Raw genomic sequence first — 22854 nt, 5'->3', positions numbered from 1 at the left:
ACTGTACAACAGTACAATGAAATTGGAGTACTGTCCCACATCAGTGCTAAACGAAAAGAAAGCAGTGACCAACAATAAATAACACATATGCAGAATAAAATATACTATATGTGCAGAAATTAAAGGTACAGTAGGTGCAGAGATAAAAATAGATACGCAAATATTAAAAGGGGCTCATCAGTTTAATCCAGGGGTGTCAAACATAAGGCCCCGGGGCCATAATTGGCCTGGTGAAGACTCAGAAGTGGACAGTTTTTAGATCGTGTGAAGCAATGTATAGATTTTAAACTTAATACTAAAAAGTATGTTCAGTATTTTCATGTTTTACAGCTTTTCCTATTGATAAAGACTTCCTACCCTCATTGTCATTCATCCTACACCAAAATAATAAACAATTAAATGATAGGAAAGTTCCTGTTATTCACAGTAAACTAACAAAAAACTTTATATTTCATAATTACAGGGCAGTGCAATGAACTATACATACATCTTTCTGTCATTATACACATTTATCATGTGTATGATGACAGAAAGTTTGTTTACTGAACAAAATGAGCTGCAAAATGATGTAAAATGAGTTTGACGTCCCTGGTTTAATCTGTTTACTACAACAGTAAAAAGGAAAGAAGAGAATAAAGTTTAGACAATAAAACAACAAAACGATAAAAGCTGAAATGACATAAAAGTAAATTGAATGAATTACCAATTACATACAACTTTAAAATGCTTACTTACTTTTTTGTTAGAAAAAAACAACAGAATATTGTTATATTTCCACACACACACACACACACACACACACACACACACACACACACACAAATATAAACATTTTTTAAATGGCTTACATTTTATTCATTCTTATTTTTACATTAACTACAATTCTAATACTCCAATATATAATGTTGTTTAAAATGCAATATTTTTCTCTGAATCATAGCTTCTACTTTAAGTAAATTCTTAAAGTAGATGAAAATGAAAGTACGAGTACTTAAAAGTACTTACATGTACTTATTCTATCCTGCCTCTATTTGGATATGCAAATCAAACAATATAGTTTGATAAATTAGCCTATAGTGGAGAAAAATGCATGCACTGGCGTACAGTTGGACAGTTTTTTAATATGTTTTTACATCGACACATATTAGATCCATAGGAATTTAATACAGTTAAGAAGAAGCTGAACACCTGACATGAGCCTTCATCATCTTTGTTGTTGTTTTTTTCCCTCTTTTGCCAGAGACACAAATAAAAGCTCACTGTTTAAAGACATTTCCAGCTTTGCTCTATTATTGGATTCCTATGGGACCAGATAAGCAGTAAATCTTGGACACTGAAAAACAGACCTGATGTTGAATAGATCAAGAATATACTCGCTCGTCCTCACGTCCCCTCCAGAGACCCCGTGTCCCATTTGGCTGTTGTATAACCTCATATGATAAAGATAACATTTCGGGATGATATCAATAATTAACTCAGATCCGTTATCTCGACTTGCAGTGATGACAGCGATTTCCCACGTCATACCCGTGTCTGTGGGCCCGTCAGGCACACGGGGCCGAAAGTGCACACTGAACATTCAATATTTGCCATTCTGTGTTTTGCATAATACACACGTGACATGCCTGATGAACAGTTAAGTGGGACACAAGAGGAAAAACACCAAGTAAAGTGAGATTTGCTGCAGTTGCATAAAAATGCGTAAAGTTTGATAGAAAATTTAATTTGGCCGATATCACAAAGCGGTAGAGTTTTGCTAAACATCCGCGCAGACATAAAGAGACAAAGACGGTGGCTGGATTGTCATTGGCAAATTTGTGCCTTAAAAAATCAGGAATGAGAATAACAAGCTCTCAGAATCGATGCAATCACCGAGTCTGTCACATTCTTCATTTGGCGCGGGTGTGTACCTCAATGACGCACGTGGATGCGCTCACGCAGTTCCTAATACCCACTAACTGCATCTCTCTCAGACACGGGAGGTCTGGACGCTCAAAGGAAAGGTGTGTGTGTGACAGAGAGATGCAGGTAAATATTAAAGTCCCAGCTAAAACGGAAAAATATCGGGAAGAATGTTCAGTTGGTCCTCTTGGTGCATCTGCTGTACCGTTATATGCAGGCTGTCTCACTTCCCTATACTCTCATCAGTCACTTTATTAGCTACACTCGTTCAACTGTTAGAGGGTATTGCAGCACCCTCTGTCGCACAAGTAAGACATCGCAGCACCTCCTGCCAATTAAAAAAAAACCCAAAAAACAAACAAACCCCGCCCCCCCCCAACACACAACATTCCTGTTGTTCTAATTTGTGATAAACAATAAGGTTTAGATTCTTTAAATAATGATCAAGCATTATAATCTACAGTGGCCAGAAATAGTTATCAGCTCCTACCCATCATTAGTTAATATAATTACATCACAGTATTTTTAATAACCACTATATTGTAAAATTATTAAGTTTAAGGAGCAACTTTATAATCCTAAAAACTTTACCTCATCCATGTGACCATTCTCCAACTTCAATTAAAAACATGGTTAAAAACCTTCCTCATATTGAACACTTTGGACACCAGTCCCCCTCATGACAAACCCCCCCCCAACAAAAAAAACCAAAACAACAAAAAAGAAACAACAAAACCCTAAACCCCGAGCAACAAGTCACATTTAATAACCAAGCACTGAGATGGAGATAACACTTTGGCTTATTATGAGCAGTTTAATATTATCATTAATTAATTTCACTCTACTCCTTTTGCTGCAAAAGAGTGCTTGACTATGTTTAATACTATGCAATTTCGGCTTTGGGGCCTGGTAAAATATTATGCATATTTGGATAATTCTTGTCAGTCTTGACCAGAGATGTGCAGTAACGTCAAAAAGTACTTGTTACTTGTAATGCGTTACTGTAATCCGATTACTTTTTTCAAGTAACGAGTAAGTAAACTCAAGTAAACTCCTGCTTTACAGGTGAAAATAGAGCAACAGGACCGCTAGTCTGTGACTTTATTTATTTTCTGCTGTGTTTTACTTGCATCTATTTGAAAGAGTGTAAACACAAAAAATATTTTATGTGCTGAATGTGCAGAAAATAGGTTTAAATGTTAAACTAATTTATTCAAGTCAGAGAATGTTGCATATAATTAAATTTTTACTTGATGCATAAAGTTAAAAGATTAAAACTAATAAAACAAGTTTTAAAAAGGGACTTTTCCATTTGATTACATTTTGTATGATGGATTATGCAGAAAAAGTAGAATTGGGCTGAAAGATCTATCGCTTTATCACCTATTCAGGTTGTAAATCGTGTTTTTAAAAAGTAACTAAGTAACTAAGTAATTAATTACTTTTGAAAATAAGTAATCAGTAAAGTAACGGGATTATTTTTGGGGGGAAGTAATCAGTAATTAGTTACTGATTACTTTTTTCAAGTAACTTGACCAACACTGGTCTTGACTGCTGTGTGGGTCCCGTTAGTTGCAAAACAGGCATTTTTGTGGTTTTACAATGAATTTGCCCTGTCACAGGGCAGAGGTTCAGTTATTGCCATGTCTGTGTTAAATTTTTGGCTGTTTAGTCTTGTCTGCTGTGTAGTGGAGCATGGCAGTTGAAAGACTGACATGCTTTTATAGAATTATATTAGAGTGTGACAGAATGAATACAACTAAAACCTGACAAATCTGCAGCAACTTGACACTTTCATGTTATTATGGTCAAAATCCTCTGAAAAATGTTTCCAGCACCTTGATGAATGTGTGCCAAGAAATATGCTAAATAAAGCTCTGAATTAAATCTAGTCATAGTAAAATGTACAACGATTTCCTTGTACTTTTAGATACAATGAAGTATAGCAGTAATACTGTATTACCTGCTCAGCGCAGTGACCACATATTAAAAGGTGGCAGTGTTGTACCATTGACCAAAAGTATTTCTTCAATTTGAAAATGAAGAAAACACCAGAAGCAACATGCCTCTTTTTCAGTTTGTTCAGACTTTTAAGTTGTTAGTTTGTTGCATGTGTGATGAAGTGTTTATGCAGCTGTAGAAGTTATAAAAATATTCAGAAATGGAAATAAATGCCTCTGTGCTCCATTATGAGTGAAATGGAAGCTGGTCACGGAGAGACTGACAGAAGTTGTGGAGGACGTAACGGAGAAAATGCTGCACACTCCAGGTTTGGAAACACAAGACACCTTTTAAAAGAAATGACTGCTTCAGTAGTGACATTTATCAGGGTGACCTGCCTTGAGCTAGTTTGTTTTTATATGGTTCATACTGAGCAAAAAGTGGAGACATTTTTTATTATTGAAGCTTCTGTAGGTAAGGGTGACCTTCACTAATGAGGCTTCAGTGAACAGCAGGTGCCTCAACTGAAAGGCCAGATGCATCTTTCAGGTCCTGCATCAAGTCCTTTGATGGATTTCTGTCCTGTTTCTTAAGGACATGACTTTCAGATACTGTTTACCTGCTGGAGATAGTGTTTTTAGGCCTTCCACTTCTTCTTTTGTCCTAATTTGTGTGATTGTGTATTTTTTTTTAACTTAATTAGTCCTTCCAGGTTGAGTTTGGGTGCAAACACTTTTAAGAGCTTTATAGGCTTCGGATCAATTCTGTATTTGGTTGACTTTTTGGTCTCTGGAGGCTTCATTCACTACTTTTTGACTGTGCTCTTTTGTGTCATACCTTTGCCTACACACAGGTCACACGGCAAAGTGCGAACTGATCTTGAAAAGTAAAATTACTTCATGTCATCCGGTTTCTTTATTTTAATGAGACCTTTACCTGGATAAATTAAGGATAATGAATGAAAAATAACCCTGTGTAGCTTTTAGTGTCTAAATCGTAAATAGTGGTAAGTAGTTTTGGTGAAAATAAATAATGCAGCCAAGGTTAACACATTTGGAGAGTTTTTAACTGCACTGTGTGACATTATTTACACCACCCCCATCCCATCCAGCTTTTAAATGTAGGACCTTTTTTGTCTTTTAAAAGTAGGACTATTTAATTTACATCCAGAAACACAAATTAATACATGTCAGAAATATAATCGCTTCCTTTAATGTTGTTTTTTTTAACTGGCATCCTTTCCATGCAGATAAAGTATCACTGTTTGGGTCCAATGGTGAAAAGAACATTTCATCTGAGTAGCAGTTGCATGATGAGACAAGGACTGATCTATGACAGATTAAAGAAAAGTATACAGAGATAGACTCTGAGTTTAGCCTTCACAGTTTTACTAAACCCAAAAAGCAGAAAAGGGGACCTCAACGGTGGAAATGGAGAAGGAAGGAGAGCACCCAGGTGTGCCACCTGTCAACCTAAAGGTACTGTCAACAAAAATACAAAAGGTGGGAGTCAAGATAAAGATATATAAACGATGAGCTACTTAAATCAAAGACAAGAACGCCTCGGACAGGAACTCCAGGTATGGATGTTTACAAAGTGAACGGAAAATCTTTCCAACAAAGATGAAAAATCGTTCTCAGAGAACAGCTACAACAAACAAAAACCAAATACTGAATGCAGTTGTTGCAGAGTTTTTCCAGCACAGATGCATTTTTCTGAAATGTGCACTGACGCATGAAAAAAAGTGCAGATGTTTGTGAAGTTTGTGGAAAACATCTGAGGCAGACCTTTCTGATGCTGAGAGTACAGAGGGTGAGAGTGATGAGGCCTGGAAGAAAAGTGAACAGAGTGATAAAACGGACAGAAAAAACAAAGTCTGAGGGATTTCTCTAGCAAGTCTTTCTGCTACCTCTTTCTTGAAGCATGCGCAGGAAGGCAAGAAGGATGCAGATATGTGTGGCGTGTGTGGGAAACATTTTGAGACCCAGGAAACCTTGAAGCTTCGCTTGTAAGCTTACCCCCAAATAAATGACTGTGAAGTTTGCGGCAAACATTTTGAAGGCCACAAACACACGGAGCTGTACATGAGAACACACACAGGAGAGAAACCATTTGTCTGCACGGTCTGCGGGAAAGCGTTTACTCAAAATGGAAATCTGATGGGGAGAGACCGTGTGTTTGCAGCGTGTGTGGTCGGAGCTTTAGCTTTGAAGAATACATGAAGGCTCACATGAGAGTCCATACGGAGGAGAAGCTGTTTCTGTGCAGGATCTGCAGGAAAGAGTTTGGGCAAAGGGGCGCTCTGAACACATGAAGATCCATTCAGCAGGGTCCACATATCAAAGCGTGATCTGTGATGAAAAGTTGTATAAGCCCGACGCGCTGAAGATCCACATGAGATCCCACACAGGTGAGAAGCTCTATCTGTGTAATGTCTGTGGGAAAAGCTTCACTTACCAAACACATGGGTGTCCACAAAGGAGAGCTGACACATCCCGTGGGAAAACATTCCTGAGGAAAGACGAACTGAAAAGACATCTAATAACTCACGGGGATGAATCCATCCAGCTGATCAGTCTATTAAAGTCTTTAAGGCTGAGATTAGGTACTACTTATTAATCCAAATAGTCAGGTTACATCACTCAGGTCTTACTGTTAGATTTCATTTGAGCATCAAGGCAAACATGCACAGTTTCAGAGATTAAATGATGTTAACTCTGAAATCCAGTCTCTTTTTAATTTGGGCTTAAAGTCCTTTTTGTTATAAGATTTCATTTTGAATATTCCAATCAGGTGAAAAATTCACATACATTTAAAAGACATTAAAATCTCTTTTTCAAGATAGACCTGTCCAAGAGGGCAGCAGAAGTGACAACAACATGTAACAATATAACAAATAGAAAACCAAAACGCACGCCCCGTTAGCCAAAGAGTCTCAGAAGTTTTTCTACTGAGACTGGACGATGTTGTGGAGCAGAACCACATACCTGCTGTCCAAACCTTTTATAATCAGAATAAAGTTGACTTGAACAGAAAGACAGCTAAAATGTCTTGTTTCAGATAAGAAGTTAACAGAAGAGCTGCACCAATTCCCAGTATAAGATATGGGTTATTTTGAACTTATTATATTTTGAGAGCTTTGCAGCGCTCTGATGGTACAGTCCAATCGTTTGAATCCTAGCTAGATTGTGGGGCAATTACTGGAAATATTAAGAAGTCATATGCAAAATATGTGTAAAATATTAAGATATTTCTTTTATCCAGCATCATTGTATGTGCTTTAATTATAAAAACAGCTCTATATGATTTCACAATTAATACTTTCTTATATAGAGCTTCACATCTTATCTTTTCAGAGTCACTATAAATGAAAATTACAGATATAAATGTATATTTCATTTATAGATAGATCGATCAGTAGTCTTTCATTGTTGAAACATTATTAAAAAAAACAAATCTCCAATAATTTTGATAAAAAAGTATAGTTTTAAAAATAAATGCTGTATTTGCATATTTGGAATTCTTGGATGTTCTTTGGTTTTCACTGTACCAAGCGGTTGAAACATGGTAGTCTGCGAAACACAGAATGATATTTTCCAGCGATTTTATTGGTAGAATTCCTCTTTTTCTTCTTCTCTACTCAGTTTTGGGGTCACCACAACAGATCACCTGTTACACCAACCCTCTGCATGTCCCATCAGCTCTTTCTCTTTACCAATGATGGTTCCATCATGCCTTCACCTTCTCCTCTTCATTTGTCTTTATCTAACAGTAGCACAGTTTCCACCGGCACCCTGTTAACCTCGACCAATCCAGTATAGAAATCACATTCTTGATGACCTGCATGTCTGATTTATGCAAGATGTTGACATATAACTGAAAAAGTTGCAAAGGTCTTTTTTTATACATACAATAATTTTTTAAATATATATTTTTATGTAAAATTTGTTAGATGCAGAATGTAAGGGGTCACATAACCAGTGTTTAGTTAAGATCATGACTGGGGCATTGTGGGTCACAAGTGGCATGGAAGCATGGACATATAGCCCCCTAAATACCCTTATTCTGCATTTGGTCTAAGACACATACAATTATCATTTTTAACTATTTATATTGTGTAATGTAATGTAGTGTGTAATACTGCCTTTACAAGGAGAATGGGCCACAAGTTTAGTGACTGTATTTCATTTATTTGGCATTATTTGCTGGTGGACACTAGCATGTGAGGCAAGTATGTTGTGATACACAAAGCTCTTCAGCCTACATCTTCAGGTCTTTTATTGTCTTTTAGTTTCCATGGGGTTTCTTGACGTCTTAAAGACATCAGTATGATTCATGCCAGTATTTCACTGGGCCAGTGCAACCAGAAAGAGAAATCAGACTGACTAGCAGAGGTTCAGTTTAAACACAATTTATTTTTCTGCTTAAATAATTACTTGGATCATCCAGTGTAGGCTATGTTGGTTTGTCATACATGTCGGTACCAGATTTATTATCAACAATGGATGCTTAGGGTGGATTCATATGAAAAAAAAACAGAAAAACAATTTACACATGAACAGAAAGTCGCATTTTTAATAACTGACAGTGATTTGTGTGTAATTATAAAGATTTAAATTTGAGCGATGGGGCTAAAAATGAGATTCTCTGTTCTCGTGTAAATAGAAGCAAATAAACAGGATAAAAATCATCAACGTAAAAGTCCCCTTTTAAAAACCACAGTAGAACTAAAAGTTTAAACATACACTTCTAGTATGCATGGATTTTTTTCCTAATGTTAAACACACACGCGCACACACAGACAAACGCACACACACACACACAGCGTTGCTAGCGGTCTAGAGCTAACAATGTGCTAGTCTGAAAGATGCATTGGACAGTGTCAGTACTTTCCTGTTGCATAAGAAGGATGCTGTACTATCTCGCCACTAGGATGTGGAGTGTCATTTCATTTGTAAAAAAAAGAAAAGGAAAATAAATTAAAAAAAACAGTTATAGATGACAGATGTTTGGGTTACTAATAGTGCTCACACAGACAGAAGTACCATCACACCCTCTCTAAGTTGTATTACAGTGCTTTGAATTAAGAGAAAGAAAGGAAAGCGTTAAAAATAAAGTGACATAACATGCAGCAAAATATAATTTCTCTGAAGAATGTCCCTCAGACAGAGCAGAGTAGCTGTTGTCTTTAAAGAAAATGTCCTCTGTTGAAAATCAAGCATTTTTTTCTCCATTCGTTTCATTCACATACAGCTTTTTTTTGTTCCTTTTTATATTTGGGAAGAGCACGTCAGAAGACACACTCCAGGCTGCACGAAAAGTGTCGACCTCTCAATACAAATGCACTGGCTCTGCAAAGCTTCATCAACTCAAATCAGTGCATAAACAATCTGTGAAGCTACCAATTCTTTTTTTTAAAGATTTTATACAGTGTCATTTATGTACAACAAAAACACCCAGGTACTATTATATCTCCTTTGTTTTGTTTTATAAAAGAACCACATGGTGCACCCCGATACTGTGAGTGCAGGAGGAAAAAATAAAGCCATACAAGGCGAGTGTCTGAGAGAGTGAAGTCTTTTCCCCCGCTGTTTGTGCCGTCTTTGGTCACAGACGCCTTTCATTTGCCAAAGATTAAAGAAGTTTCCAGCTCACGTCCATGCGTGTCCTTCGGTGTTGTTTTCCAACAGTGAGTGAGTTTGGTGACATGCTCATGCGAAATCAAAGAAAAGTAACGTGTTGTCTTGCTGAAAACCATGCGTTGTAAAGCGAAAGCTTCAGACACGTGTTGGCTCCCGGTTTCATTGGCTCCGGTCTGTTTTTCCTCCCAGGGTCATGTGTGGGGGTCCATGGACCTGAGTGTAAAGGAAAGTTTATACTTCAGATTGGTTGTTGTATTAAAAAAAGTAATTTTCTGCTTTAGGATTGCAGTTTTAAATTGTAATTGTGTTTTTAATTAATTCCCCCATTTATATGTTTTATTCATTAACTGCACCACCTTGTGGTACAAATTGGAATTACATGAAAGTACCACCTGACACTAGTTCATCTCCAGTATCTGTTCAACACAATACTAAGAGATTTTGGACATGAAGTCATAAACAATTGTTTGTTCATATCATTTTGATAGCTTTAGTTAACTCTGGAACGTAACAGAAAGTGTCCTACAAAACCTCGCAAGAGATTCGTTTTCATCTTTGTTTACATACAACGTAAGGTTATATTTTTTAAAATACTAACTAGAACATAAAAGTCACATTTAGATGTCAACTAGCAACTTAACTTATTGCTAGCTTTTAAATCCTTGCAAATATTCTTGTTGATAAGGATCTGCATGGTGCGCTTGACTGTAATGCCTGGGAGTACAACAGCACTGACAATTTTATTCCAGTTGAAAAACTCAGTTGTCTTCCTGATTACATCAGAGTTAAATGGTAGATGGCTTCATACTCAGCATACAGACATCTGAGTGGTCTTACCTCTAAATTTCAGAATTAAAGTCTTCAGCTAAACATGCCTTTATATACCATACTTTATATTAAGCAAAAAATATAAAGTATATTCTTATTGTATTTACAGAAAACACACATAATTAATCTTTATGGTCTATAGGTGAATATTTGGGTAACTTACGGGAGTTTTTAGTGTCTTTATGAGTGGCCTCTTACCAGTTGTAGTTGAGAGCTCTACTGTTAAGAATGACTCTTCCTCCCTGGTTTCTTGTTGGCACCGTCTCCAGGCTTGGCAGAAGGAGATTAAGAAAAGCAGCGAGGTTCAGCACAAGACAGGAACAAAAAAAAAGCAAAATAAAAAGAGAGAGAGAGAGAAAAGAAATGTCAATACTAAACTTAGGCAAGGCATGATCGGCGAGTGTTAATGAAGCACAGTTTGGTTCATCTTCTACATCAGGCAGCATGCTGGAGGAAAGATGAGTTTAAGAAGTGAAAAAATGTTAAAATTACTACATCTGTACATTTGCAAATGAAAGCACACATGCTTAATAGAGAGAATAACGACATTCTATATTAGTTGAATCACTTGATATTAGTAGTTCTCAGACTCGGTCTAGTCTCAACCTAGAGGCTGTAGCTGCTACTGAGGAAACACACACTGCAACCACTGCAAACTGTATTCAGACAGTAAGGCTGCTGTTATGAAATTGTTCTAAACTGCACAGCATTTCATAAATTCACACTCAATTTTTCAAACAGGAAACAGCAAACAAAACCTGAATGTCAAAATAAAGTTTAAGTTGCATGAACATCAGAATTTAGTCATTACATTTGACACTTCTGTCATTTTACCATTTTGTATGGATAAACCAATCTTAGCCAAGATCTTCATCTTCTGTTTTTACATGCGTAAACTGATGTGTATTTATAAATCTACTTGAGGTCCCCAGTGACGATGTGGCCATGGCATTTTATCTTTGCTCACCTGTCTCTTGCCTCTCCTGACCATCCTGCTTTGCCCAAATTTTAGCTGGACTTTTAGGTGCTGTTTTTTAAAAAAAAAAATCACAAATGTCTTAATCGCAGCTCAACTGTGCTTCAGGTTCAACTCATAGGGCACTTGGGGCAAGAAGGGCCTTGAACCTGAACTAAAACTTATGCTGATGCTTCTAGACAATTTTACAACAAAACCCTGAACATTAACCACTCTGGACCATGTTATCTGTTCAGCAGAAGTTGCCATGGTGATCTAGCCAGGCTAAACATACCTCACTAACCCATTAATCTCGCTTTGTAGTACACCTCCCCTCACTGGAATGCAGTTTACTTTGGTTTATGGCTGCCTTAATGCTGTCGGATTGTGTGTCCTCTGCTCATCTAAAAGGTGATTAAGAGTTTACATTGATTGATTAAGAGTTTACACAAAGCTACAGCTTCATGCAGACAGCTCAGCTCACTAAGTCAGGCAGTTTGTTTCGACAGCAACCTCAGCTTTCACTCTTTGAGGCTCCTCCTTGTGGCCGTGTCGGGAGCGCTTCCCCTTCTTCTTGCCCTTCCCCCCCGTGGCTCTTGCTGCCGCTCCTGATGAAGAAGCAGTGTCAGCTCCACCTGAGGCTACACCACCACCAACACCTCCCCCACCAGCAGCAGCAGGTTCTTCTGCTGCAATAAATTCGCCTTCACTTTGCCTCCTTTCCTCTGAGCTGAACACTCTGCGTACAACCTTTCTGATCACCTGCAGGGGAAGAAGCATGTTAGCAGGAGGAGGGTGGGGGAGTTGAGAGAAGTGATAGAAAAAAGGATGAGGGAGATATGTAGAGGTGTTGTGTAAAAGTCAATGGGATGATATGTGATAGGCTTGGTTCATGCATCTAAGAGGTTGTCGGCATCATTGTGACAATGAGGTCCAATCTGAATTCCTCTCCTTGGCCCAAACCCTCAATTTTGATGGGTACTGGTCATCTAATCCATCTAGTCTGCACATGGACAGCAAACTGGAGGGTGAGATAATCAATCAATCCCAAACGAAGGGCGTATGGCCAAAGGGGAAACAGATCGCGCTCACATAACCTTCATCGTTTTCCCTATTAAATTTTACTGTGGCTGTACATGGCATATACATGTGGTGTAAGACAAGAAAAGCAATGGAGGAGAAAGACTGGTTACTTTTCTGGTGACCAGATTCCCATCTTCATCTATGAACTGCTCCTCTGTCACAGAGTCTCCAGGAATGTTTCTGGCCTCCTCTCCCTGGGGTGAAAGTTTTTATTTGGATGGAAAAGTGAGAAAGAAATGAGGAAGGTAAAGGTGCAGGTAGGGTTAGCTCCAACACTGTTATTCATCAAATAAATAAAGAAGCATTTCCAAACAGCCCACAAATCACAATGGATGCAAAACCAGGATATTTGCCCTAGAACATATTTATCATATAAAGTGGAAAGGTGATATTTAGATCGGCAGGTTTGTTAAATAATGTAATGTAATACTGCATCCTGCCATCGCAACACGTCCAAACTTCAAAACCCAAGCCAGCAGCAGCAAAAGCACTGGAAACACCAAATGCTGTTTAAAAGACAATTATAATATAGAAATATGGAAAGAATACAATAAAAGTGTTTCTTTTAAACAAAGCTTCAGAAGGATGTGTCCATAGATGGAAAAATAAAAGTTCAGGTAAAACCTCGTTCAAAAACCATACAAATATATCTTATTATCACCTCAAAATGAACCTTGATAGAGCCAGAGATTGTAACGAAACAATAAAGAATATAGAATATAACTGGTATCTACTGGTGTTGAGCCAGTTTGGCCTTTTGTGGAGGTTGTGAAGAGGTTGTGTTGAATGTTGAATGATGGCTGGAGTACTTTCAGTGGAAACAGGATGCACCGGAGCTCAATTTTCATTGTCTGTGAATACTGTACATGTTATATTCTTGCTTTAGTTTAGGTTTTTTTTTAATCTTTATTAAGGCTACGTCCACACGTACACGGGTATTTTTGAAAACGGAGATTTTCCGTTTTCGTTTTAAAAAATAATCCCGTCCACACGTAAAGGCAGAAATGAAGGAAAACGCTGCTAGGAACATGCCAAAGCAACAGGTGGCGATATATTCCTAACCGTGCAGAAATGTTGGCCAATCAGAAGTCTAGAAGCCTCGGTGGGAAAAAGTAAACAAAGCTGGGGCATAGAAGCAGAACCGAGTCTTATGTGTGGAGGGACAGTAACTGTGTGTGTATATGTAAGCATTTAAACACTGCAGAGAGTACAATTAACAGTAATAGTATTGTAGAAATTCATTTCACTAAAACAATAACGTGGCGCACAGTGTGACGTCAAAAAATGAGCACACCTTTGACGCTGCGTTTTCTCCGTTTTTCTCGTCCACACGTAAATGCAAAAACGGAGTTTTCAAAAATATCCACCCTGGCCGGAGTTTTTAAAAATCTCCGTTTTCAGTGACCGAAAACGCCGTTTACGTGTGGACGAAAGGTGCAAACGCATAGAAAAATCTGCGTTTTCAAAAATACCCGGGTACGTGTGGACATAGCCTAAATTTATAAGATCTTCAAGCAGACTTTTTCCACTTTGGAAATGTGTTCCAACATGGGCAGTGTGTCAATTCCAAAGCAGCATTAGGCAAAAACACCACAGTTTTTTTAATTTCAGCTATCATAAGTAAATATATGCTGCTTTAATCTTGTTAATTTGTATCAAAGCTTCACTTAGGGCTTTATGAATCTATTTTCTGATTTTTATTTTATTTTTTTACACTAAGCAATTAACTGATGACTCCCTGGAAACACTTAGCACTTAGCATCAATAATTAAAATATCTATTAGTTGCTTCTAGCTGATGCAAAAAAGAAGCTTAAATCAAAGGCCACCTTTTCTTCCCCCCTCAGAAGAAGTTTGGCACATTCCTTTTAGTCAGTGAATTAAATATATATGGTAAAGCACAACCAACAATCCACCAGCCAGGTAGAAGAGCACAAGCAAGGCAAGCAAGCAATTAGAACTTAATGCTATAGCAAAGCTAAACGTATAAACAGCTGTAGTCAAGTTTCTATTTCAATTTAGAGAACATTTAGAACTCCTCTTTGGGTCATATGTTAATCTAAAAAATGTCTCTTTGTTTCCTCGCACATATCCCGTCTCCAGTTATCTTTTAAAGTTACTATAGCTGCACACACACTCCACTCCATGTTAACAAACTTGCACAAAAGCACTGCTACTGTCATGCTCAGCACACATAGCAAATAGCTTCTGTTCAGTCTCTCTGGTATCACTCTTCTTCACACGCTATCGGTCCACTGCACTCCGCTTCAACATGTCTCTGCACACCAGGCCTAACAGACCTTGAGTACAACCCGTCTGCGTATCACCCTGGTAGTGACAGTGGTCTCCTCATCGGAGTCGGACTCCTTCTCTCTAACACTCTCCTGATGAAGGCAGCCCAGCAGCAGAGTAATGTCAACGAGGCCAGAGTGTGTGGGATTCATATGGAAAGTTAACATATGATAGAAGAATTGGGCTAATCTCAGAGGTTAAATATTTTAAGCCCACATAACAACAGAAGGAGAATTATATAATATACAGTTAAAGACTTTTTCAAGGCTTCAAGACAAGATTCTCTGTGAAGGACCGATTCCTACCTGGACTTTGTGCTGGGACCTGTTGCCTCCGTCCTTGTCTCCTCTGCTTGGTCCCGCTGTGCTGCTGTCCTCCTGGGATTCCTTCCTCCTGGGCACCTTTTCCATCCCTTCCCTGGCTGCTTCAGTCTGACCTCCATTCTGTTTGTTGGTCTGAACCTGGGGCTCCTCTAGCGAATCAGCTAGACTGTCGGGGCTGGACGAGTTAAATAGATTTAGGCAAATACACCTGGGAGCAGAAAGACGTGACAATGAATTTCAAATAAAATCAAGTCCTACCTGCCCTTCTCAGAGCCCGGGCTGGGGCCAGGGGCTGCTGACTCCCCGATTGCGCCAGACGTCTCACTGCTCCTGCCTGGAACTGAATAAATGTCTTTTTCTGCTTTCCGTACTTGTTCAAGGATGGCATTCACAAGCTCCTCTGACACCTCCTCTTCCTCCATGCCCTCTTCCAGCTTTAAATCCTCCAGCAGACTCTGCAATCTCTCCTGCGTCATTTCCTCCTCCTCTTCTTCCTCCACTCCATTTCCAAGACCAGTGTCTGCGGTAGCCTTCTCTTTTACGGCCCCTCCCTGACTCTCCAAAACAAGATGGTCTCCTGCTTTTACTTCTTCTGTCTCCTTTCCTGATTGCTCTACCAACCGTCTGTCATTATCTGGCCTCTCTACACACACCAATCCTGTTTTTTCTTCAGTAAACATCTCAGTTTCTGCATCTTCAGGCCCAGCAATGAGTAGCTCTGTGGCAGTGGAGCCTGGACCCGGGGCCACTGTGAGGGGGTCGCTGCTGGAGGTGCTGGTGGTCTGAGTGAGAGAGAGGTCGCTAGGTCTAGCAAGCATGGACTTGTTATGGGACTCTACTAAAGGATCGCCCTCGCTAAAGAAGTCGTCTGAGCGCAGTGGGGTTGGGGGCACGTAGTTGAGGTCTGAGGGGGTTTGGAGCTCCAGATCTATATTGTCGTAGCCTGGGTGGATTGTAGGAGTACAGGATTAGAGGATAAGAGGATTGAAGAAAGGGTAAAGATAAAAAAAAGGGGGTTGGAAGAGGGAGGGAAGGAGAAGTAAAGTGGTGGAGGTGATGAAATGAGAAACATTTGAAACATTTAAAGGTAGCATCTGTTCAAAAGTCACAAGTGTAAGTGATTAGGTAGCAGAATAAGATGTAAACACAACTTTACATATTATAAAGTTATTTGTCGGTTTACACCCAGTGGTAACTTCCTGGGAACTGCACTTCTAGATTCTGCTTGTGGTATTTGTGACATTTGGTGGGTGAATTTTAGTATTCAGACATATATCAAATTGAAATAAGAAAAAAAATACATAATGCCTTTACCTTTAAAGACAATGGAGGCAAAGTATTACATCTGTATTTAATCTCAAATCACATACACATAGAGCAGACATGGAGCAATATTTACAGTGGAATTTGCCGGCTGAATGGGAGCCGCTGCCCCTTTAAGCTATAATTTAATCTTTGTGAACTGCTCAGAAACACATCTGGCTCTTTAGATGCTACACACACCTATACACATCTACAAAGGTCACAGTGTGCTTTCAGCTGATTTATTGCGACATATTTTTACAACTACGAGTTTAATTAGGACATACAGTTTGGAAATAAAAAGGATAAACACCCACATGCCCTTCATGTCTCTTCTGAACTAAAAACAGGCCATTCATCAGGTGTTCAGCTACTTTAAATGCACGATGTGTTGAGGATAGTTTGCACAATCAGTGTCCAGAGTGAGTTCATTAATCTACTTCTTCACTTAGAGGAAACATCTCTCCTGCTTTGTACACCATGCCATCTAAGACAGATATTTCTACACTTTTGTGGCTCTGGCTGCATTTCTCTCCGAATGTGTTGTGCCAGTACTGGATTGCTTCTTGCAGAACAAACCAGAGTTCAAACCAAAACTCTGGAATTTATTCCTGTGGATAAATGATAATGCTATTCCAGTTGTACTCGATCTGTAATATATACGAACATCAGATTTGTTGTGTTTAAATTTTGTTCTGCTGCCTCTAGAAGTAGAAAAATAATTAATAATTTCAAGTACTTTTAAATGACTTTTGAACCAGCCCTACCGAGTAGACATGACCACATCAAAAAGTGGTGGAAACAGAAATACACAAAATATAAAAATAAAACCAAAAACCTGGCATATACTGTTTATGTATCCTAAAATTGGCACTTGAGTTTTCTTTTTAAACCTACGTAGACTTAGACCCAGCCTCACTCAAATAAATGCAACATTAGTGAAGTTAGTGAGGCGGGAGACTTTAAAAGAAGCTGGACTTCGTTTTCAGTAATTAGGTCCGTTTATGAGCAAAAGCTTGAGAAGAGTTCAGGTAGCTTAGTTGTGCTGGTTCAAACAAAAGGCAGTGAGAAGCACGTAGGCCTCTAAATGTAAACCTCAGGAACTGAACGATCTCGCCTGAAGTAAGGAGGAACACCAGTAGGGAGGGGTGAGGATGGGGGAGATGGGGGAGGTGGAGATAGAGGATGGCGATTTTGAGGTGGAGAAGAGGATGAAGAGCAAGGACAGAGAGGAGGTGTAGAAGAGGGAGGAAGTAAAGGTGGAGAGGAGGCACATATTAAAGATGGAGAAGGAGAAGAAGGGACAGTAGCTGATAAGGTGTGAGGAGAGGCACAAGGGAGAGAAGATTCAGCAGATGTAGGAGAAGCAGAATGAGGAGGCGGTAAAAGGTGAAGAGTTGGGAGTGAGGAAGAAAGAGGAGGAAGGGGCTTGTAGAGGGCAGAGGGCAGAAAGTGAGGAGAGAAGAAAGAAGGGCAGCTAAAAGGACTTTGAGGGGAGGAGGGAAGAGGAGGGGAATAAGGCAGAGTGAAGAAGTGAGGGAGAACAGGGGCCACAGGCAGGAGGTAAACAGGAGGCGTGGAAGGGGGAGATGGGAAGAAAAAGACAGAGGAGGAAGAGAAAGTGTTGATATGTGTGGTTTGAACGGGTGGAGCGGAAGAAGAAAGGGAGGTGGTGTGCAGAGGGGAAGGCTGAGGCATTTGAGGACTTCTAAGACATTTTGGAGCTGTTGCAATTAGCAAGGTTCACAAGACACAGAACAAAAGGCACAGAACAAATGTTAGACAAACACTGGTTAGAAGACAGAACAAGGCATGTAAAAATAAAACAGGTCAAACACACAGACGATGAAGTGAAAATGTGACCGATGAAGGCTTAAAATCTACGAAGCTGCAGAAGCGAAGAGATTGAGCGTAGGACTCATCGGGTTGCTCATCTCAGCTGATAAGCAAGAAGAGGCACCATAGTCAGCAGGAGTATCATCTCTTTGGACCCTTCACCCCAGGGTAGTCAAATCATTTCAATAATTTTATCATTTTTTTTGCTGGAAAACTGAGATTTTACAGTCTAGGTTTAAAGAGGAGGAGATGTTTATGAAAAGAGAAAGGGCAAATGCTTGGAAATACTAAAAGTCTAGACTCTTCTAGTTCTAATACTAAAGTATGAGGTTTTGTGACCCTGTCCATAAAACCTGCATGTGCTGTTCTGTAGATCGCTCCATGAAAGTCCCATCCTTACCATGTGCACATGTGTCTCTGTGATGCGCACTGAATCTCCTCCAGTCTATCATAAAAATGTGTCTATCTCAAATCATTTAGGCAAAATGATTAAAGTTGCATCTCTCCTCACCAAACCAGATGAGGAGAGATGGTGATTTTGTTATTTCTTCCTTTTTAATCCACTATTTGCTGGTGAAACATGGCTTCCTCGAAGTTCCCCCATCAGAACTCGTCATCCTTTTAAAGGATGCCCGATCCTGTTCCCCAGGATCAATCTCACATCTGTGGTGAATCTTTTAATGTGAGCGGCCGACGCATTGTCAGCATTTATGCGTGTGCGTGGTGCAGTATGTCTTAATTACCTTGTGGTTGTGTCATATTTTTGGGGGGAGGCAAATACATTAGGTACTCAAATTTTTCCTGTTCTTTGTTCATTCATACCTGCTCTTTTGTCTCTAGATTGTAGGTGAAAAACTCAAAAGGTCATGTAGGCTCAATCTGCAAGTTTGAGGTTCATGCTGAAATCACAGTCAGCGGTCAGAACGACTTTCATGGAGCGATCTAAAAATGGCAGCCAGTTGAAAGCGGTCTAGTGGCGCACAAGGACGTGATGTCGAAATCTGATTAAGTTCAGATCAAGTATGGTTTGTGGACAAAGTTGCAGAACCTTCTGATAACACCTCATATCAGATTTCTTACTAAAAGGAAATTACACAGTATGTCACGTTGTTTAGACTGTTTCATGGGAAAAGATCCTGAATGTTTCACATCGAAAAGTTCAGAAGAATGGCCATGAGTCACATTCGCCAAACCAAACAATAACTTCTCAACCTTACAGTGATTTTTTTAAAGACTTGATAGTCTTTAAGGTTTGGTTTGGCAAATGTACAGTGGGTTAAATGAGCTTTACTGTTAGAGACTCCCCTGGAGCACTTTTATGCCATGGATAAGAGCGTCTGAAATGGGCCTTGACAGCAATTAGCTCTCAATGTCATCCAGCTTGCGCAGAGGCTGATAAGAGCGATCTTAAACTCTCACCAAAGAGCTGTAAGATTGCTATATTCCTCCACAACCTGTAGAAAGCTGTTAGTAATGACAGGCGGTGCTGTTCTAGTCTTATTCTACTCAACTGCAAGGGTGGGAGCAGAAGCTATGACTGGATCCTGAAGCTGCTGAGGTTAGCAAAAGGTAGCCATTGGTGGGAAGTAGCTGATTAGTGCTGCTCAGTAGACAAGGGCATTTGCTGTGGAAATTAGTCACTCAGAAGCAAGAGGAAGAGGAGGATGAAGAGGCAGGGAGTCTGCTGGTCTCAAAGCAGAGGAAGCTACAGTGGAGCGTAGAGGCTGGAGGCTCGGAGGAACCAGGAGATGACAGGTATCACATAGCTAACAGCAGTGACACAGAAGCATTAGTATACACTGTACACTTTGAAAAAAGGCGTTTCATTTTCAACTCATCTGTGAGTGTGGAACAGAGCACATCCAGATCGAAATGTGCAAGTCATCAAAAAATCAAAAAACACTTCTGGATGTGTTGAAAAGGCTTCGCCCATTTAAAGAGTGTTAGAAGTGTATTAATGTGAGTCAAGAACAACAGAGCAGGCAGCCCTTCACACAAAGCCATAGCCATGCATTTTGTTAATCTACTTAAGTCGGTTCCCCAAGAAATCATCTTTGCAAAAAGATCGCCTCAGCTCTGTTGTTATTCAAGGCAACAGGAACACCGATCCTTGTGTTAAGATGACTTCAAGAAAACCTAATTAGACAGACTGGAAATGAGACCATTTCAGAATTTTGTTTTAAAGTGCCAAAGCAGACTCTAAACTCGTCTACTGAATCCAGAGAAGAGCTTATTTGGCTTTACTTAGTGCGTATTATCTGCTTTTAAGTAAAGAACAGTAGTGGAAAGATTTATTTTATTACATTCATAGCAATGGTTCTGTAAAATCGATGGGAAAAAAGTTGGCATTGGATTTGGCGGCGGAAATTAATAATTAGTCATCATTACTCGTGCTAATCATGTTCCTTAAATAAAAACTGGCAGTCGGTTAATAGAGCTGAAGTAATAGCCAGGGACAAAAGACAGGCTAGAGAAATAAAAAGCATTATTACTGCTTTAACTGAAGACTGAATATAATTATGCTGTTTAATATTGTTATTGACTTTTACATGCTTCTCTTTTCAGTCCTTTGATACTATGTGGCGGTTGTTGAGTTGTCAAACGGATTGGCAGTCTTGAGCCTGCAGTGCTGCTCCCCGTATCCATCGCTTGGCTCTACCCCTGTTTTATGAAGCTTATGCTTAAGTCCAATAAGGAAGATCTGTAATCACTCATCTGCATTCCTGGGTGTTCAGCTTCGTTTCTGTTTACATGTTTACGCTTTCCCACACTGTCAATCTCAGTACTGACATCATTTCTCTAGTTCGATCATCTTCTCGTCATTCTACCTTTCAGGCTCTCTTTCATGCAACCCACCACCTCCCCATCTCCACCGCAGTCAGAGCTCTATTTAAGCCTCAGTTTTCATCTTCACTACCATCAGTGTCTAGACTCCAGGGAGTCCTGTCCTAAATCCATCACCGCTGGGATTTTCTTCTGCTATGATGGGTCATCAGAGTCTAATCGCCAAATACATCTTCCAAGTAATCTCTCCTTATTGAAATTTAGTTATCTAAAGATATATTAACAGTGTGTTTTAACTGTGGAAAACAGTCAAATTTATATAAAAAATAAAGCATTTTCCTTTGAAATGTATTTGAGAACATATCTGCAATGTGAGGAGGGAAACAGCACATTGTGGTAAAAGTTCTGAAATGGCCTTCAATGTGTCTGTCAGAGTCACAAACTGCTGCCATACTTCATTTTCATACAAGAGGAGAGAGAGAAATACAGAAGAGGGAGAGAAAAGGGTCTGCCATAGTGCTTAAAGCAAGCATGCCATTGTTAAAAATTGGTTGTTATGATTATGTTTTCATGTTTTCTCATGTCATGGCTGTGTTTAATTAATAAAAACACACATAAACATAACTATTGTTAAACCAAATTACAAAGCAGTGCCCTGCCCCATCTGAAAAAATCATTTCAAGATTTCAAGAAAATGCATTTCTCAGCGGGGACAGAGGCGGCATTCATTTCCTTCATCATGCTTTTGTACATCTGACAAAAACAATGAAACATACTAAAAGTTTCATGCACCCAAAAATGGTACAGAGTTTCCTGCGCTTAATCAAAATCAATAATATGGGAACGAATTTCTATCAATCTGTCACTTGTCATTACAGTTCCAAAGACTGAGTGCTATGAACGAATTGCACTGGCCTGTGTTGGTGAACGAACAAGCTGACTGCTCAATAAACACGGCTCCAGTGCGTTTACTACCTGACGGTCCATTATCTGACATGAACTCAATGAACCTGCTGGAGCATTCATTCACTTTGGTCATTAACTTCCACAGTTTAGTCAAGCCTGATTGGTTGAATATTTATTTACGCAGTCATGTCCGACTGCCTCTGGCTGAGAGAGGTGGTGAAGAAGGGTGAAGGGATAGACTGAGAGATAGACTGAGTTCAGCTAGGGTGGGCTACACTTTACCATCGGACTGATCCGGGAATACTGCGTTATCATCGGCAAAGCAGCGTGTGCCTGAAATGTTACCGTAGTCAAATATGGGCCCTTCCAGCAAAGTCACAATATCCAACCGATTGATCTTAGTCAGCACCGCGGTTAAAGCATCCGCTGGGGAGGAGAGAGACAGGAATTACTTCATAAGGTGATGTTGTGGCATCGCAAACATCCATAATGTCCTTTTATTGATTCGTTTTATCATAAACCAGCAACTGAAATATATATGAGTATGAATTACTGCAGCCATATCTACTTCTGTACTTACTTGTGGCATTTTTACCGTCCCTGTGCACCCATTTCTTTAGGAGCATGAAGCTCTGTGCCGTCAGGGAATTGGGGTTTTCCACTCTGATCAAGTTGATCTCATCCACAGAGAAATCCAGCTCCCTGGCCAGCTCTGTAACAGCAGCATATAGATAGCTGAATTGCAGGGCTGGAGTTCCACAACAGGACATTTCTGCAGCGCCATTATTGACCACCAAAGTTACATGTTTTGTTTTATCTGGTCTGTGGGCTACGCTTACTCATGCTCGTGTTAGTCTTTTTTGTTTCTCTCTTTCTTGTTCCCTCTTTTTAACCAGTCAGCATTCAACCTATGCACAACATCATCCATGTCAAGCTGACACAACGTGTTGTTGGTTTTCTGGAGAACTGCCTGCAAGCACGATGCCACTGCCATTCCCAGCATTTACACCTGTGGTATGAATGTGGGTGGTGTGCTTCTGTTGCTCTGCAGTTTTGCAGCA

The 22854-nt window shown here is 39.6% G+C and overlaps 1 protein-coding gene and 1 pseudogene across 29 annotated transcripts in view; one reads left to right on the top strand and one right to left on the bottom strand.

Moving 5' to 3' along the window:
* The first annotated feature begins 5273 nt into the window (after positions 1 to 5273).
* On the top strand, positions 5274 to 6462 carry LOC148101798 (zinc finger protein 711-like; annotated as a pseudogene).
* Positions 6463 to 8238: 1776 nt separating this feature from the next.
* LOC102779841 (ankyrin-3-like) overlaps positions 8239 to 22854 on the bottom strand; it is a 184301-nt gene continuing 169685 nt past the window's right edge. For 10 of the 29 annotated variants that reach the window (XM_087844839.1, XM_087844830.1, XM_087844829.1 and 7 more), the window contains 6 exons: positions 22374 to 22505; positions 22076 to 22219; positions 15224 to 15908; positions 14948 to 15140; positions 12462 to 12545; positions 10592 to 12030 (listed from right to left, as the gene is read on the bottom strand). In XM_087844839.1, the coding sequence (XP_087700965.1) occupies positions 11752 to 12030; positions 12462 to 12545; positions 14948 to 15140; positions 15224 to 15908; positions 22076 to 22219; positions 22374 to 22505 (1517 nt within the window). In that variant the 3' untranslated portion in view covers positions 10592 to 11751. The other 19 variants (XM_087844858.1, XM_087844856.1, XM_087844841.1 and 16 more) reach the window with 11 other exon arrangements.

The sequence above is a fragment of the Neolamprologus brichardi genome, chromosome 8 (genome assembly GCF_056152115.1).
Source record: "Neolamprologus brichardi isolate AB-2024 chromosome 8, ASM5615211v1, whole genome shotgun sequence".
Lineage (NCBI taxonomy): Eukaryota > Metazoa > Chordata > Actinopteri > Cichliformes > Cichlidae > Neolamprologus > Neolamprologus brichardi.
Note: the sequence above shows the minus strand (reverse complement) of the source record. Positions and strands in the feature narration are given on the sequence as shown.